The sequence below is a fragment of the Nycticebus coucang genome, chromosome 14, assembly GCF_027406575.1.
Source record: "Nycticebus coucang isolate mNycCou1 chromosome 14, mNycCou1.pri, whole genome shotgun sequence".
NCBI classification, from domain to species: domain Eukaryota; kingdom Metazoa; phylum Chordata; class Mammalia; order Primates; family Lorisidae; genus Nycticebus; species Nycticebus coucang.
Genome location: NC_069793.1, coordinates 2,042,179 through 2,059,042, shown reverse-complemented (window position 1 = coordinate 2,059,042; position 16,864 = coordinate 2,042,179). Strand labels below are relative to the sequence as shown.

The 16,864-nt window shown below is 59.0% G+C and overlaps 2 protein-coding genes across 9 annotated transcripts in view; one reads left to right on the top strand and one right to left on the bottom strand.

Annotated features, from left to right (window-relative positions):
* Positions 1–10,699, bottom strand: part of KCNQ1 (potassium voltage-gated channel subfamily Q member 1) — a 408,725-nt gene extending 398,026 nt beyond the window's left edge. For 2 of the 3 annotated variants that reach the window (XM_053560813.1, XM_053560815.1), the window contains exon 1: positions 10,216–10,698. In XM_053560813.1, the coding sequence (XP_053416788.1) occupies positions 10,216–10,604 (389 nt within the window). In that variant the 5' untranslated portion in view covers positions 10,605–10,698. Of the gene's footprint in view, positions 1–10,215 lie in introns of all 3 variants that reach the window. The other variant, XM_053560814.1, reaches the window with a different exon arrangement.
* Positions 7,680–16,864, top strand: part of TRPM5 (transient receptor potential cation channel subfamily M member 5) — a 29,873-nt gene continuing 20,688 nt past the window's right edge. For all 6 annotated transcript variants that reach the window (XM_053560808.1, XM_053560812.1, XM_053560807.1 and 3 more), the window contains exon 1: positions 7,680–7,808. In XM_053560808.1, the coding sequence (XP_053416783.1) occupies positions 7,770–7,808 (39 nt within the window). In that variant the 5' untranslated portion in view covers positions 7,680–7,769. The remainder of the gene's footprint in view (positions 7,809–16,864) is intronic.

The following is a 16,864-nucleotide window of genomic DNA, read 5'->3' as shown; positions in this document are numbered from 1 at the left end:
GGGCAGCCTCAGTGACAGCCTTCCCATGGTGCTCTGTAAGACACATGTCTGCACAGACACCCTCAGCCTGGGAAGAGCTTCGAGTCACTGGTTAACCCTAGAAAGATACGACAGGGCTAGGTCTCTTCCCAGGCCAGAGAAGACTCTAACCTTCCCCTGCTGAGACTCAGACCTTGGCTTGGTCAGGCCAGAATGCACAGGAGGGTGGGCCGAGGGACGGTGCTCTGCAGCCATGCTGGGCCATGCTGCCCACGGCCATCCAGGAGCCTTCCTCTCAGAATGGCAGACAGGTGACTCGTGCACCCCAGTTTCTCCCTCTGCCCCCAATTTTCCCACCCCAGACAGCAAGAGAGACTTCTCACATTCTGCGGCAGCCACGGGCTTCAAATTCCTAAAACCCAGATGCTAGTGCTCACGGGTAGGGGCAGGCGCCACATGAACAAAGGCAGCCACAACCCAGGGCCATGCTGCCCTCCTGGCACATGCTCGCCACTCCCAAAGGCAAGGCCTCCCCTGGGGCCTCTGACAGCCCCATGCCACGGAAGCTGGCAGGGACAAAGGCAACAGGGAGTGTGCCCGGCCCCCACTCCAGGGTCAGCCCACCCCAGCCAGCGTGGCCTTCACGCCTCTATACTCAGGGTCACAGAGGCCACTTTAGGAACAAAATTGACTGGCATGGAGATCTGCTGGGAGGTGGCTCATCTAGGTGTCAACCTAGAAACCACTCCTTTATGAGGCCGAAAACATACAGGACATCGCACAGTAAGGTGGCAGTCCCACCAGGCCTACAGACTGTCACACACACAGGCCAAGCTGTCCACACATGGACAGTCACACCAGACAAGTCACCAACCCAAGCGCCGAGCCCACCTCAGGCATTCCCCGCCCATTCAGCTCACAGACTGCCACCTGCACCCAGTGGAGGCGGGGAAGGTAAAGCCCATCTGACTCCTGGGCACCTCCTGAAAGCCCAGAGCCTGCAGCAGCACCACCACAGGACAGGGGCACGGCTGCAGGACTGGGTCTCCCCCCACAGGATCGGCTCCCGGCTGTGCCTGTCAGTGAACGGGCCTGATGGGAAGACTCCTGCACTTGGCACCCCATTCCTGGGAGCGAAGTGCCCCTCCGCCAGGAGATGCCTGTCTCTCTTCTCACACTGAACGTCTCAGAGTGCTCAGGCACATCCCTGGCCACAGGCCTCCCAAAACAGGGGATCGCCCATCCAGTCCCACTGCTGCTGAGTCCCTGGTGTCCCCCAGTAGTGGGTGTAGGACATTTAGCACATGGCCACATGTAAACTTTTGGATCTAGATACAGCTGGGCTGACATCCAGGTGCCTGGGACACCTCTGCACAAGGGCACGGGCCAAAGCACAGTCCTAAGGACCCTGAGAAGGAAGAGCAGATGGTGTGGGAAGGAGAATGCAGGGGGTCTGGAGGAGAGGAAGCCCAGAGGAGAGGGGGCCGGAGCCTCCGGCTGGAAGCAGGGCTGGCACCCACACAAACACCACCTGCCCTCAGGGTTGCTGGGGGGCTTGTATACACCCTCCTTCCACAGGGCACCATTGCCCCACACCAGCCACAGAGCTCCTGAAAAAGACCCAGGGAGGCAGGCGCTGTACCTGCCAACCCAGCAAAGCCCACACTGCACCTGCAGCCACCCTGCCCAGCCTGCCTGCCCACTCACCCTGGCCCAGAGTCTTGCTCCCAGCTCAGCCGCCTGCAGGTGGGGATCTGAGGCCTCTCACTTGTCCCTGGGCCTCTGCTGCCCACAGCCCCTAAAATGGTGGGACCCTGACATGCCTCGGGTGAGGGTCTCCCTTTGGGCCAGCAACCTGCAGCCTATCTGTTTTACGGGAACACTCAGCTTTGAGGTGCACACTGGGCCGGGCCCAAGCACTTAAAGGAAAATGTGTTGTTCACATCAGGCACTAAACTCGACTTCTCAGGAAAACTGAAAGACCTGCGGAGAGGCTTAAACAAACCACAAACCTCTTCTGGCCTGCAGGTTCCCACACATAAGAAAAAAAAATAACCGATTCTTGCTAAACCAGTCCTCTGACCCAGTCTGTGACCTGGGCTGCCTATATAGAATAGAGTGGCTTTAAGGGGACGTGAACCCCTCAGCCTGAGGGGCCAAGCCCAGACCATCTCCCGCTGGGGCCACGAGCAAAAAATCCAGCCCTTTCCCCTTTCCCCAAAGCAGGAATTTTCTGGTGGCAGGTGGAGCCGGGGTGGCTGCCAGAGTGGTCTGAGGAGGCAGCAGCCACAGCCAGGCGGTCAGCAGACCGCCCTGGATCCACAGAAGCAGACTCATCCCTGGGCCTGGCTGGCTGGAAGAAATCAGCCTTACCAGTGCCATGCCCCACGCCCTGTGGAGGGAGCGGAAGACAGAGAGTGACCCGGAAAACCCCCTGAAGAAACCAAGGCCATCTCAGACACCCGTGGCTTCTTGTTGCATCAGACAGACTGGGCCGCTCCCGTTCCAATCCCCATGGAGAGAAGCTCTGTCAGGAGGGACGAGAGAAGGGCTGGCTGGAATCTGAACACACCTGTTTGCTCTGTCCCTGTTCCCCCTGGTGGAGGCCTGCCTGGTCTCTGCATGACTCTGTGGCGAGAGGGCTGTGCCGGCAGGCCCCCACCTTGGGGGATGCAGTCTACAGACATGGCTGCTGGCTGCCATTCTCAGAAGGATTCCCACAGCCTGCAACCCTCTGAACTGGGCAGACCACCTCAGGAACAAGGAGGTAGCAGCACACGCCCTAGCGGATGAGTCACGGGCCGTGACAATGCCCACAGGATCGTGCTGCTAAACTGTAACCGCAGTCTTCAGTTTGCTCAGGACCTAAGGAAGGCGGTGTGCCTCAATGGTGAGCGTGTGATTCTTAGACTCTGCCCACCTCTGACCCCCCCCACCCCCACCCCAGCTGTTGTTTATCTTTTGGTATTTCACTAACTGAGGAAATCAGGCCATTTGCCTGGAAAGTGCCCCACAACTGGGACTTTGCAGGTGGCCTCGGTGGTGTCACTGTGTTCCTCAGGGCCCAGTATTTCGAATGAACTTGGGTTTGGTCAGATGCACTCATTCATTCATCTGGGCAAGAAAACATCATGGGTTGTGTGATTCCCAGGCTCCCTCCGAGGCCCACGGTGTCTGTTTTGGAGGGGTTGGCAGCGTCCATGCTATGTGCTGAGTCCACATCCTCAGTGGCACTGGGAGATAGCTGCAAAATATTCCCCAGGCGGCCATGCCCACCGTCTCCCCACCTACGCACAGCCCCACGTCGGGTCTCTTCCTGCTTCTGCCAGGACCTTCGAGAGAGATTCCAGAAAGTGGGGTTGTCACACAGATGAAAACGTTGGACGTTACCGTATCCCTTCCTCGTGGTGTCTGACACCTTGTGTGTCCACCAGCAAATGCTTTGGGATTTCTGCCAGTCTGGAAGGACCTTGGCGAAGTTTTCATCTGTGTTTCTCTGGACAGGCATGAAGGCAGCACCTTCTTGATGTGTAAGGGCCACTTGTGGTTGTTTTTCCATGAACAGCGTCGTCAGGTTCCCTGTCACCTCCCCTGGGGGCTGGTTTTCTTGTTTTCAGAAATTCATCAACGATATTACCTCTCACGATGCATCACATTTGTCCCTCAGTTTGGTCTTTGTTTACTACCCGTAAGGTGGTGTCACCACACACAAGTCGATTCTCTCAGGTTGGTCCCTCCTCCTGACACACGAGGTCTCCGGCTCACAGAAGGGTCCCCCCACTCTCTTATTGAAAAGCACCGGTGCCTGTGTGGTTTTCTGACACATGTGGGTTTGTTCGAGTGTGTGAGGTGATGAAAGGGTCTGTGTGGCTGTCAAACCACCCACGTCGTTCCTTTGGTTCCTGTTTCTTGAATCAGAGCAAATTCAGCAGGAAGAGGCTGCACAGAGCTGTCCAAGGCGTCTTTCCAGTTTGCCTGAGTGCGGTTTGGGCAGACACAGAGGGGAGGCCCACAGCCCCTATGCCTCCATGACCTGCACCCTGTGGGTAGGGGCAGCTGGCAGCACACCCACTGCCAAGACCCAGGGGCAAGACAAGTCTTTGAGGGTGGGATGGGGTGGCCCTCAGGGGTGTATCCCATGCGCAGCAGAGGGCACCATCTGCAGACTGGGGGCAGGGCCAAGAGAGCACAGGGGTGCCCATGGGTGCACACTGGGCCTGATGCCAGAAACAGGTGTCACTGTCCTGGAGGCTACAGTATCCTGAGTGATTCCAGACAGAAGCGGAGAAGCTTGCCAGGTGTGGCGTGAGCAAAGTGGCTGGGCAGGCAACTCCGATGTCCCCATTTGTAAGTCAATGAGTAAAAATGGGAGCAGTATTCTCCCACCAGGGGAGCAAGGAATTCCCTGTGGCTTCTGCCCACTGCTTTCCCAAGCTCAGGAATGCTGTAGGACGAAGCAGACTGCAGGTGTCAGCAGGCCTGTCCTGTCCAGGACTTGTGGGTGCTGGGCTGCAGGCCTGACCACTGCTGCAGGGCTAGGAGGGGGCAGGAAGAAGGTGAGGAGCTACCAGGCTTCAGAGCCTGTATGCCAGGTGACCCTCTCCAGAGGAGTGAGACAGTTCCACATAGCCCTGACTGCCCACATCAACCCTCAAATGTCCAGGAGCACTGAGACAGCCCACACTAATGCCATCAGGGCTCTGAGCACTAGAGGTGGGTAAAGAAGGCATCACTCTGCCTGGGCAATATGGGAAGGCTTCCTGAAGGAGGTGGCCTGGAGCCCCAGGCAGAGGAAGCAGCCAGATGAAAGGCCCTGGCAGGCTAGTCTCCTGACCCCCAGGGCAACAGGGCCAGATCTGCGAGCCAGGCTACAGCAGAACCAGGCAGGGCCCTACGTGGGCTTCACACAGCACTCAGGAGGCAGCTCCCCCAGGTCCTATTAGAGGCTTTCTCTCCTCTTCTGCCAGGAGAGCCACAAAATCCACTCCTCACACAGCCCAGCTGCAGAGGGCTGAGCGCCCCACCCAAAGGGGAGAGGGGGTCATGAGTCTGGATTCTAGCCTGGCTGCCAGGCAGGCATGTGGGGGAGCAGCTGGGAACACAGTGGTATGGCCCAGGAAGGTGATCTATTCTCTGAGTCCCACAGTTTCCAGCACTCAGCAAACAGTCCCCGCTTGGCCAGGGCAGCAGCCCCAGCAATCTCCATCCCTCACACACTGCCCCTCTGCCCTGGCACCCTCCTGCAGCCAGCCCACGCGTGCAGGCTCAGAAGAGGGGCCAGCAGGAGACACAGGTGGCTAGTCTCATCATGTGGCCAGAAACCACCGATGGCCGTGTGGCATCTCCAGTGACCAGCTGGCTCCTTGGTCCCCTTGACAGCCACGTGGCCTTGCCCTCCACGAGATCGCAGTGCCCAGTGGGGCTGTGGAGGGACGACTGCTCACCAGAAAGCAGCAGGGAGACGTGCCCCCCGGGGGCCCCCCAGGCACGAGCAGAGTCCTGTCAAGGAAGGCTGGCGGCCAGTGTGACCCATCAGAGAAACGGATCCCATACTCGCCTCCTCACAAATGAAGCCTGACCCTGCTGCACTCACCTCCGTGACCAAATCCGTCCACCTCCTCATTCTCCCCTCCAATAGCAGAGGCTGGGCTTCTGGAAGCTTTTCTGTGGCATCAAAGACCAGCCACACACCCACATCCTTGGTCATATGCCCCCTTGGTTCCTCCCAGGCCAGCACCCCTGGGAGCCTGCAGTGAGGCTGTCCCCACCCCATCATCCTCACCTGTGGATAGGGTCTTGCGTTGCCACAAAGTGCCCTGGGACCCAGGGGCTATTTGGAATGTCAGGAATGGAAAGCACTGTGGGGCTCGTCTGGGTCCATTCCCAGATGGGGGTGGGGGCCTGCCCAGGGCTGAGAAGGTGCTCAAGACCAGAATCTGCATGTGGGCACCCTGGCTACTAGCAGTGCAGCCTGGAGTTCCCGCACCTGTAGGGTCAGCACCCTGAGAGCTCATCCAAGCAGCTCTGGGTCACACAGCACAGGAAGATAAACTCAGACACCAGCTTCTGTGGCAACAGCAGGATTCTGGCACCAACACCTTTAGAAATGGGGGCACTGCATCCCTGGTGCGGCCAAGTCCACCCTGTCCCCCTGGCACCTGTGCGTGGGTGCCCCTGCCCGCCTCAGCTGCTCCCACCTGCTCAGCCCCATGTGGCCGTCTCCAGCTCTGTGGTTTGGACTTGGAGCTGTTGTCCCCTGCCCCTGTGCTGAATGTGCTCCATGCCAGGCAGCATGTGACAGAAGTCACTACAGTGGGCACAACAGCTTCCGGGGCTCCAGTCCCCAGCCCTCACACAGGGTGGTCCTGCCAGGCAGCCCAGCCAAAAACCAACTCAGGGATACCCTCAGCTCACAGAGGGTGTGTCAGTGCCCAGGGCCCCTGTGATAAGGCCCCACAGACAAGGGGCTCAAACCACAGATGCTTCCTGTCTCTCAGTCCTGCAGGCTGGGCGTCCAAGATCAAGGTGTCACAGGGCTGGTTTCTCCCTGGCTGTACATGGGCATCCCTTTGTGTGTCTGTGTCTTAATCTCTTCTTAGAAGAACACCAGTCAGATTGGTCTAGGACCCACCCTAGTGACTTCATTTTAACATAATGAGCTCTGTAGAGACCCTACCTCCAAATACCATCATACTAGGTACTGGGAGTTAGGACACTCTGTCTTTTGAGAGACACAATTTAGCCCAGAGTGGATGTATGTGGACACCATCATGACTATTGCCATCACCTCTCCTGGGCAAAATGGCCCACCCCCCACCCGCCCCTCCCACTCAGTGGAAGCCATCTCCTCAGCACCAGTAATGCCCCGACAGCCCTCCCTCAGACCTGGCCCCCAGACCCAAAGCAAAGGGAACCCTTGTGTTCCTTCACCCGCCCTTGGCAGCACCACGAGCCTGCAGTAGGGGCAAGGTGCAGACTCAGAGGGCTGGGAAGCCTGGCCAGGGCGGCCAGCCACCAGGCAATGCTCAGATGTGAAGCTCCATCTCACTTCCATGTCCGCCCTCAGTGCCGCCCAGGCTGCCTACATTGGTGCACGTCCCTAGTACCATCCTGACCCGTCCTCAGGGCAGGCTGGGGAGGCCCTTCCCCCGGGACTCTGAGCTATGTCGCCACCTGAACTAACTCCCTTCCACTTCACAGTGCCCCCCACAGTCCCCTGCTGTGCCAGTATGTGGGCAGAAGTAGATCCAGAGACTATAGGCAGGGTCTGCGGTGGGGGTGAGGGGACTCTGGACAGCCAGGGAATGAGAAGAAGGCACAGGCCCCAGAGAAGGTGGCTGTGGAAAGGGGACCCCGGGCTAAGGAATGTTGGCAGGGTCTTAGAGAGGACAGGAGGGCAGGAGATCAGGAGGCCAAGTAGGCCAGACAGCCCTGCCCTCCCTGCCGCATCCCACCCTGCCTGCTGTAGCACCACTGCCCCATAGCCAGTTGTGAGGCCAGAGCCTGGGAGCACAGTCGGTGATGCAGACTGAGACTGGCCTCCACTCGGCCTCAGCTTCTGGATGGCATCAGCCCAATAAGCCACCAAGCTCCACTTCTAGCTCCATCAATGATTAACATGGAGAGGGCACCGCCAAAAGCCACCAGAGAGGCCTTGGGAAACGGGGAGAGCCAAGGCCATGGGCAGGCAGGGACAGGAGGTGCTAAACCCAGCTGGGGCGCAGAGGGCAGGGCCCCTACCCAAGTTCCTTTTCCCAGCCACGAGCAGATCTCAAAGCTCCTCGGCAACAATGGCAGGCGGCGTGGGACACTCACAGCTCCAGCAGCAGGTAGCTGGGACCCTTGTGACCAGCAGGGCTCTCCAGGACCCCTGTGCCCCCAGATATGGTGGGGCTGTCATGGTGGGGCAGAAAGTGTGACTGAAGAGGACTGGGGGAAGAGGGGACAGACAGGAAGCCCATTTAGGCAAGGGCCACGGCCCAGATGCTGTGTCCTGCTCCCTGACCCTGGCCAGCCAGCGAAGGCCAGAAGAACACAGGAAGAGATGCCTCAGGGGTTCCCGGGGAGAGGCAGAATACCAGGTTTTCTTCCCCACCTACATATGGGAGAGTGTGTCCCAGTTCTGTAGCACCGGCAGGGACCAGCTTCCACCCCGACACCCTGTACACTCACGCCCTGGCTTGTCCTCCTTGGGCCCAGAAGCCATAATCCTTCTCATTCCACAGTCTGCCTCACCAAAGTCAGAGCTCTGGTGTGGCACCACTTCAGACACAGTGACACTAGGGCTGGACTGTGCCATCTACCCTGGCTCTGGACACTCTGCAATGCCAGTCTGGGGCTAGTCTCCCCTCAAGAGATTGGCCGATTTGAAGTATTCAGGGCCCTGCCAATCTTCTGGAGACCTCTGCGGCGTGAGGGAGGCCTCCCTCAGCCCCAGACAAGCCACGTGTCCTGTCAAGCCAGGTTCCACCTCCAGCACCCCACTCACATGAGGGAGTTGTGATTTCTCCACCACCTCAGACAGGGCCCAGAGCTGAAAAGGACTGGCCCAAGGTTACATAGCCTCTCACAGAAGCTTCCCTTTCCTGGCTCCCTGTCCCCTGACCCTAGAAGCTGTCCCTGCCCGCCCCAGGAGGCTGGGCAAAGGCAGACTCTGCTGAGCAAACTTCCGAGAGCTAAACAATCAGAATCAGGAAGAAAACACAGAGTAAGCAAGGACTTCCTCTGGGCGCGGCAGGCCCTCTTCCTCCAAGAGGCGCTACAGCCAGCCAGGAGTGCAGGGATGCTTGCCACAGCCCCAAAAGCTTGGGACATGACCAAGACAGGGCTTCTGGACAGTAAGGCCTCTGAATGGGGCCTTCTCACACATCAAGCTGTGGGGTCACCTGCTCCCAGGCACCTAGGGAGGTGTGGGGCCCAGCAGGCCAGTGCGAGGAGGCAGGTGACCCATCGGAGCAGCACCCACAGCCTGGGGTTTGCTGGACACCTGCACTGGCATCAGACTCGGTGGGGTGGGGGGGTCCTCTGAGGTCACTGCACACGGACATCTCCCACACCCCAAGACGAGCTGCTCCTGGTGAGGGCAGAACATTCCCTTCCGAAGCCAGTCACACCACAGGCACCTTTTGGCATCTCAGGAGTCAGGGGTTGGGGAGTTGGGTGTGAAAGAGTCTCTAAAACAATGGTCCAAACATATCTTTGGGGACAGTTGTCCCTGAGACTTGCCCTCCCTGACATGAAAGGCCCTGCCTCTCTCAGCAAGGAGGGCAGTGACCCTGGGACCCCACCCCCTCACCTGAGAGGATACTTCAAGTCAGACAGGTCCTGGTTCCTGCTGCTCCCTGGGAGGGCATGGTGGCAGGTACCAGCAGGAATGGACAGAACCCCCGTATGCCCTCTGCATCACTGGCCACCCCCAGCAGCCCTCAGATGAGCCCACAAGGGTGGGCTGTCAGGACACCAAGAGGCTGCTGGCTGCACAGCCAGGAAGCAGGGTCCCCAGGACAGCAGGGGAGAGGTCCAGACAGGCAACAAGGAAAGCAGCCTGACCCTCCCGGCTACGTCCCGTGTGCCCTGCCCCACTCCAGCACACTCTGGGAATTGGGAGCCACCTGGTAACACTCTCTGGGTGCACAGCTGCTTCTGATGGGGGCTGCGGGCGTGCCCCAGCTCCTCCCCATGACCCTCGGCTCTCTGCATCAACTCAGGTTTTTGCAATCTTGGTTCAGTTAACGCGGGCCAGGCTGGTGGGCACGCTCCACGTGTACTGGCCCTGCAGGGAACTACTGTCTGCACCATCCTGCCCCAACATGAGGCCCAGGCCCAGGGGTCTGAGATGGCTTGGTCCCAGCAGGAGCACAATGCCCTCCCCGCAGGGGGCTTCTGAGTACTGTGTCCCCACCGACCTTGGGGAATTCTCTGTACCATGCCAAGGGTAAGCACTGGTCATTGCCCCAGGAGGATTTACACCTGGACTGTCCCTGCAGGGAGGAGGGGAGCGTCTTCTGGGCTCTGGGCACCCCTTTCCCAGCTGGCTCCCCCCACACACACATGCTGGGGCAGGCCTCTGAGGAGCTTCCCAGAGGCAGTGTCCCTGAACTTCAAGGGAAAGGCACAAACTCTCCTTTCTACTTTCCCCCATTAAAACCTTCCCTCTCCTGCTCCCCCAATTGCCACTAGGGTGGGGCAGGTGGCTTCCCTGCCAGCCAGCGTGCCTCGCCGCCTTGGGACACTCACACAGCAAAGTGGTAGACGAAGCACTTCCAGCCGGTGGGGCGCTCGAGGAAGTTGTAGACGCGGCCCTGGATGTGGGTGCGCGCCAGCAGCGGGCGGCGTGCGCTGTAGACGGAGAAGCGCGGGTCCAGGCTCACCGGTGGCCGTGGGCCAAGGTCTGCAGCGGCGGGGGGCGCCGCGGGTGCGGCGGGCGACACGGGGGATGCGGGCCCCGGGGCGCCGGGCGGCGCGACGGGCGCGTAGAGCGCTCCGCCCGGCGGGCCACCCTCCGCCAGCTCCAGCGAGAAGGGGCACTTCTTGGCCAGGCCCACGCTGCCCCGCCGCGCGCCCGGCAGGCGGCCCCAACCCCAGCGCTTCCTCTCGGCCCTGGGCGGGGAGGAGGCCGCAGCCATAGCGAGGCAGGGCCGGCGGCACCAGGAGGGGCAGTGAAGGCGAGCGCCTGGGCACAGTGCGGGTGGCCTCTGCTGCCAGCCCCGCCGCGGGGGGCCGCTGCCCGCTCTGCCCGGGCGGGAGGCGGGGCTGGAGGGGGCGGTGGCCGCGCGCGGGTCCCAGGGGCGCCGGGCCCCGCCCCTCCAGGACGCCCCGCCCCCGGCCTCCCAGGGCAAGCCAAACGCCTTCGCTCGCGCCCACCTGCTTGTCCCCCCACTCCCGAGACTGCTGCCCCGCCTGGGAGGAAGGCGCGGAGCTGGTCGGTGTGTCCACCCCAAACCGTGCAACCGGGCGGTGGGCACTGGGCAGAGAGCGGGCACCTACTTCTCCGCGCTCTGAGCCGCTCCCGGAGGGGGTAGAGGGGGTGGGAGGAAAGGGGGATAGAGGGGCGCCCCGGGGCACCCAAGGGCGAATCCTCTCTGCGCCTGATGACAACGGCGTGTTGCTCCAGCACATGCACACGCTCTGAGCACCTGGGTCCAGGTGTGCCAACTGCAGGCGGAGAAGGGGCTCTTGGGTAGCTGCCCGCTAGGGCCATCTCCTGGGAGATGAGGTGGGACCATCCACCGACGGTCAGGATCGTTCAACGGGAACTGTGGTTGCTCCCTCCCAGGTCAGGGAGAGGCAGGCACCAGCCTAGAAACTTGGGAAATGGGCAGCTTTGCTCAGTGGGTTCCCCTGGGAGGGGTGGGGTGGGGAGTTTGTGTCTCTGGCGGGGCTGCCCTGGCATTTGGGTCTCAGTGCTTCTCCATAGGGTGGGTGAGCACAGAGAAAAGACCAGCTGGGGTGGGGAGCACTATCCCAGAGGCAGAGCCTGGAGGGGGAGCTCTGCTGAATCTCACAGCTCGTCAGACCTGGGTCTTCACTGAGCTCCCTGGGCTGACTTATTGGGTGTGTCCCCCCCATCAGAAAGTCAGCTCTCTGAGGTGGGCAGCGCCCAGCTCTGGCCCTAAACCTACCCCCCCACACACACACACATACAGTGTGACTCTAAACCTACCCCCCCCACACACACACAGTATGACCCTAAACCTACCCATCACACACACACACACAGTGTGATTTGCAGAGAGAGCTGATGGAGGGGTCCTGGCCTACAGGGACACATGACATGCACAGGGGACACGTGGGCACGGGAGCCTTCCCAGGACCAGTCAGGGAAAAGCATAAGACAGGCAGAGGGCAGATGGGACGCCTGCCTCTTTGGGGCACACAGCAGGTGTTCAGCAAAGAGGTTCCTAAGGAATGAAGGAGGCAGGCCTGCATTTCCACCCCACCGCTGGGTGGGAGGGGCTCTCTCTCTAGGTGGGAGCACCCAGACAGGGACAGAGGAGAAAGGGGTGTTGGGCCCAGCTCTCCCACGTGCTGGGAATGTCATGCAGACACTGTAAGAAGTGTGATGAACTCCTCAGGAACCCGCGACTTGGGAGCATCTATGGTCATGACTTGGATTTTGATTGCTTTGAGATTTCAAAGGCAATAGAGAAAAACAAGAAAAATTTTTAAAAAATGACAAATTGGGGGAAAATACTTGCATTTCTATCACAGCAAAGGATTAATGTCACCAATATCTAAAGAACTTAAAAAACTGGGGAGAAGAGATGGACACTTCCTATGGAAGACTGTGCAAAAGCTGTGAGCGGATCCTGGGAAACAAGGTTTGTGACCCTTATGCTCATGGGAAAATGCCCAACCTTGCTCATAGTAAGAAAAATGCAAATTAAAAGTACACTCTGATACCACTGCCCACCTATCTGATTGGCAAAACTGCAAACTGGCATGCTCCGTGAGAGGATGGGGAGTAGGTGCTATGTGCCCCACTAGCAATAGGAGGAGATTCTGGCAATATTAGCGAGAGTACATGTAGCATGAGACCTGGAAATTGCATTTCTAGGATATGTGGGAAAAACAGACAAGTATATATGCATCCTGCTCCTGAAATGGAGGTACAAGCCAGTCCTTAAATGTGATTTGGAAATATTAGCATAGATCCCTCAGCTATTTTATCCTAACATGAAATTATGTCCTGTGCTGTCCACTGCAGAGAGCTGGAAGAGGCTAACAATAGGACGATGTGAGCCTCCACAAGAAGTATGATCAAAACACATGAAATGCCTCAAAAACCCGCTCATTCCTACTAGTACTGAAAAGTCTAGTAGGAGTGTGTGTGTGTGTGTGTGTGTGTCTGCCTTGCTGGGGACATGGCAGGGAAGGGCTCCCAGGTAGGTGTGATATGGGCAACTGTTCCAAAATCAGGGGAGGGGTAGGGATTTGGGGTAGAGATTAAACAAAACCGCCTCTGAATTAGGCAATGTTGAAGCCAGGAGGTGAACACACTCATCTATGTTTCTGTATTTTGAAATTCTAATATCTAGCCACCCAAGCACCTACAGAGGGTTCCTGGTGGCTCCAGAGCTGTCCCATGGCTGATCTGTTCATCCTTGTCCTGTAGGCTTGGGGACACTGAGGCAGAGGGGAAGCTGGACATGGGCGTGTCTGTGAGCTCTCTGCACGCTCCTAGGAGCTGGGGTGGGGAGTGCTTAGAGAAGAGAATGCGACCAGGTGCGCAGGTGGGTGAGGTGGGGCTGGGCTGACCATGGATCAGGTGAGGTCTAAGGCTGAGCATGGGGGAAGTCAGGGGTCTGGCAGGGCAGGAGATGTAAGTGAAGCCTGCTTGCTGGTGGGCAGCTGGGACTGACCCAGCCCAGTGGCCACTCTCAGGCCTGTCAAGGGGTGAGGAGGTCCCCTGAGGGGTCTATAAGCTGAGGGGGACAGGATTTCTGTACCCCAGCCTGCCACCTGCCACCTGCTCCCTCCAGGGCATGCCCCCTCACAAGCAGGTCCCATGCACATTGAAGCTGGGGGACTCCAGGGCAGTTTCTCCATCTGCGAAATTGGGGGCCCACTTCATCTCATAGTCGTGGTGAGGAGGGCCTCCTCCCCATGGGCTGCCAACCCCTGATTCTTGGTCTGAGTGCCCCTCACCACCTCCCCTTCCAGAGTGCTGAGCAGGAAGCTAGACTGGGAAGACAGAGGGGTGTGCGTGTGGAGGCGTGTGCAGGCGTGCAGGGGCACATACTTGGTATACATAGCACACAAGCCCTTTTGTGCCCACAAGGGGCCATGGACCCCTCTTGCACCCACCCCTGTTAAGAAAGGCAGCTTTAAGGGAATGGGGTCTGGTAGTCTGGGACAGGTATACTGAGAAAAGAAACCAGTGGGGCAGAACTGGGGGACAGGGAGCTACTTCTGAGGAGCTAGCTACACCCAGCTGGCCAACCAGCAGAGTCACACACCCGTGCTCAGTCCTCCCACCCAGGACCTTGGGTCCCTGGCACCTGGTAGGAAGTGGGCTGCTTCCCTCTGCGCTTCCCTTGGCCTGAGTGAAGTCATCTGACTTCACTGCAGAGGCCTGAGCTGGTCTCGCCCTGTTCTTGGGGAAACTCCCAGACCCCCATCAGAACCAGCCCATCTGACAGAAGGCCCTTGCAGACATTGCTCTGGGGCACAGCATGGGTCTTCCTACCCCACAGAAAGATGCACACAAAGTGTGAGCCTGTGGCACGTGCTCAGTGCGTGGGGTATGAGAGAGGGTTGCCTTTTGTAGGCACCCAAGGGCCCCCCACTGGTGCTCTCATCACTGGCAACGAGCCTCCTCTCCCCTTCCAACTGGCATGCTGGGGACCAGTCCTGAGAGTCTAAAGTCTCAGGCCTCCTCCACCTGCCCCAGAGAGCAGTCCACCACCCCCACACAGCCTCTTAGGTCCTTCTGGGCAGCTCCCGGGCTGGGGCAGGGTAGCACACTTCTCCTCCCTGGGAAGCTGTGGGGCTGGGTGGGCTGTCCCCAGGTCCTTCCAGGCTATATGGGCAGCTTCCGACAACCTGGCTCCTTAGTCTCAGGTGCTGGGCACCTGAAGCCCCCACGGCTCATCACAGGGCCAGCAGAGAGTGGACTGGAGGTGGTGCCCAAAGGCTGGCAGGGAGGGCAGGGTGAGGAGGTAAGGGTGACTCAGTCAGCCCGATGGTATTTACTGGGCACCTTCTGAATTCCCAGCCTTGCTGGATTACAGTGTGTGGGAGGCTCTTGGCCTCAGATGACAGCGCCCTCATCTGTGAGGAGCCTGGGCACAGGGAGAAGTGGTGTGGGATGCTCACAGGCTCACATCCTCCCCTGTGACCACCCAGAGCCTGAGGAAGAGCTGCCTCCACTGTGGCTGTGGCATCCTGGGATCAGAGACCAACTAATTTACCTAGGTGGGCCTGGCGCTGTGGGGACGTCAGCACAGGGAGCACTGGGTGGGCAGGTGGGCCTGGGCAGTCGCTGGACCACCCTTCCTCAAGTCATTTGCCAAAAGTTACTGCCTCCATGACCAGCCTATTTAAAATTCAAGCCCCCAGCATTGGTTGTCCCCCACTTTATTTTTCTCCATAGCCCCCTCATTAAAGTTTTTTTTTTTTGAGTCAGAGTCTAAGTCACCCAGGTTAGAGTGCTGTGATGTCACAGCTCACTGAAACCTCAAACTCCTGGGTTCAAGCAATCCTCCTGCCTCAAACTCCCCACTAGCTGGAACCACAAGTGGCCACCATGATGGTCAGCTAATTTTTTCTATTTTTAGTAGAGACAGGGTCTTACTCTTTTTCAGGTTGGTCTCAAACTCTTGAGCTCAAACGATCCGCCCACCTTGGCCTCCCAGAGTGCTGGGAGCACAGGCGTGAGGCACTGAGCCTGGCCCACGGCCATGTTAATCATTGATTCATTTCCCATATTTCTCATTTATTTCCTTGCTGCTGTGTCTCTCCTGATACCTCACCCCGTGTCTGGCATGTGGACGTTGCTCAATAAATCTGTGTCCAGCGGCTGCGTGAACTGACAGGGTAGCTGGCTGGCTGAGGAGCGGAGGGCAGCCAGGGGTGCTCACAGGTGCTGTGGGCTCAGGAGCCCCAACACTGCTATCTTCCCCACACGGGCTGTGCTATGCTCCTCACAGCTGGTGCCACATCTGGGCGGCAGCTGCCCCTGCTCCAGAGCCCTGAGCCTCCACACAGGCACACACGCTCAGGACAAATACAGTGCCCACACGCGTACATGAACAGATGTGTCCACACAGACACACATGTGATGTCTTTACACAGGCACACACATGCACTGTGTCCACATGCGCAGGCACACACCCAATGTCTGTACACACACACACACACACGCACACTGTACATCACGCACCTGGTCCTTGCTCCTCAGACCCCACCTTGAGCCCCCATGGGAGCCAGGCTGAGCCAGGCTCTGTCCTGCATGTCACCTCATCCTCACAGGCTGCTTAGACCTGACGTTACTGCCATTGCATTTCTGTTTGGGTCCTGGAATCCTAGTCGCTGAAGGTCACACCGCAGCCCTGGGTGGCCATCCTGTGCCCACTCTGCATGCCACACACCCACAGACGCACACAGAGAACAGACACGTCACCATGGCCGTCTGCATGGAAGCCCCTCCCCAGCCCTGGCAGCACTCGGCCTGAACGACCGGTGCCTGCTCAAGACGGCCAGGGTCGGCCGGGCCCCTGGTGTTGTGGGGGACACTCCATTATTTGCAGTGAAGCCGTGTGGCCACCAAGCACCCTCTGTGAGGAGCAGGGTGGGGATGTCCCCTTCCTGCAGCCTGAGAATGCTGGAGGAGCGGGCATGGGTTTTGTGTCTTGGCCGTGTTGCCATGTGCAGGCCACTCAGCTGCTCTGGGCTCTATACCAGTCTGTGTGATAGGTCAAGGTCGCCTCCCCCGGGGTTGATGGTTGGGCCAGAGGTGATGTTCCAAGGACAGTGCCAGGTGTAGTTGTAGCCAACTCCAGGTGTTGCCTGTGCAGCTGGGGACCAGGGCCTCCTGCCTTGGACACCACACGGCCCTCGGTCCCTTCCCTTCCTAGTCACTGCTGCCTGGGGTGGAGGCCACAGAAAAAGGTCCAGGGTGCTGCACACAGGATTCTGAGCTGAGGAGGGCCTCATGCCACTTCAGGGAGAGGATGCTGGACATGGGGAGCCAGGACCCTCGAGGGACAGCTTCAGAACTGTAGGCACCATTGTGGGAGGAGGGGCTGTCAGGTCTCCTGAGCCCACTGAGGTGACTCAGCCCTGTGGGGAGTGTGTCCAGAAGGCCCTAAGGGTCTTTGGACAGCAAAGACAAGTTGCTCACTGGGAGAGGACAGAAATGTGGCTCCACCGCTCCCCCTTGGGC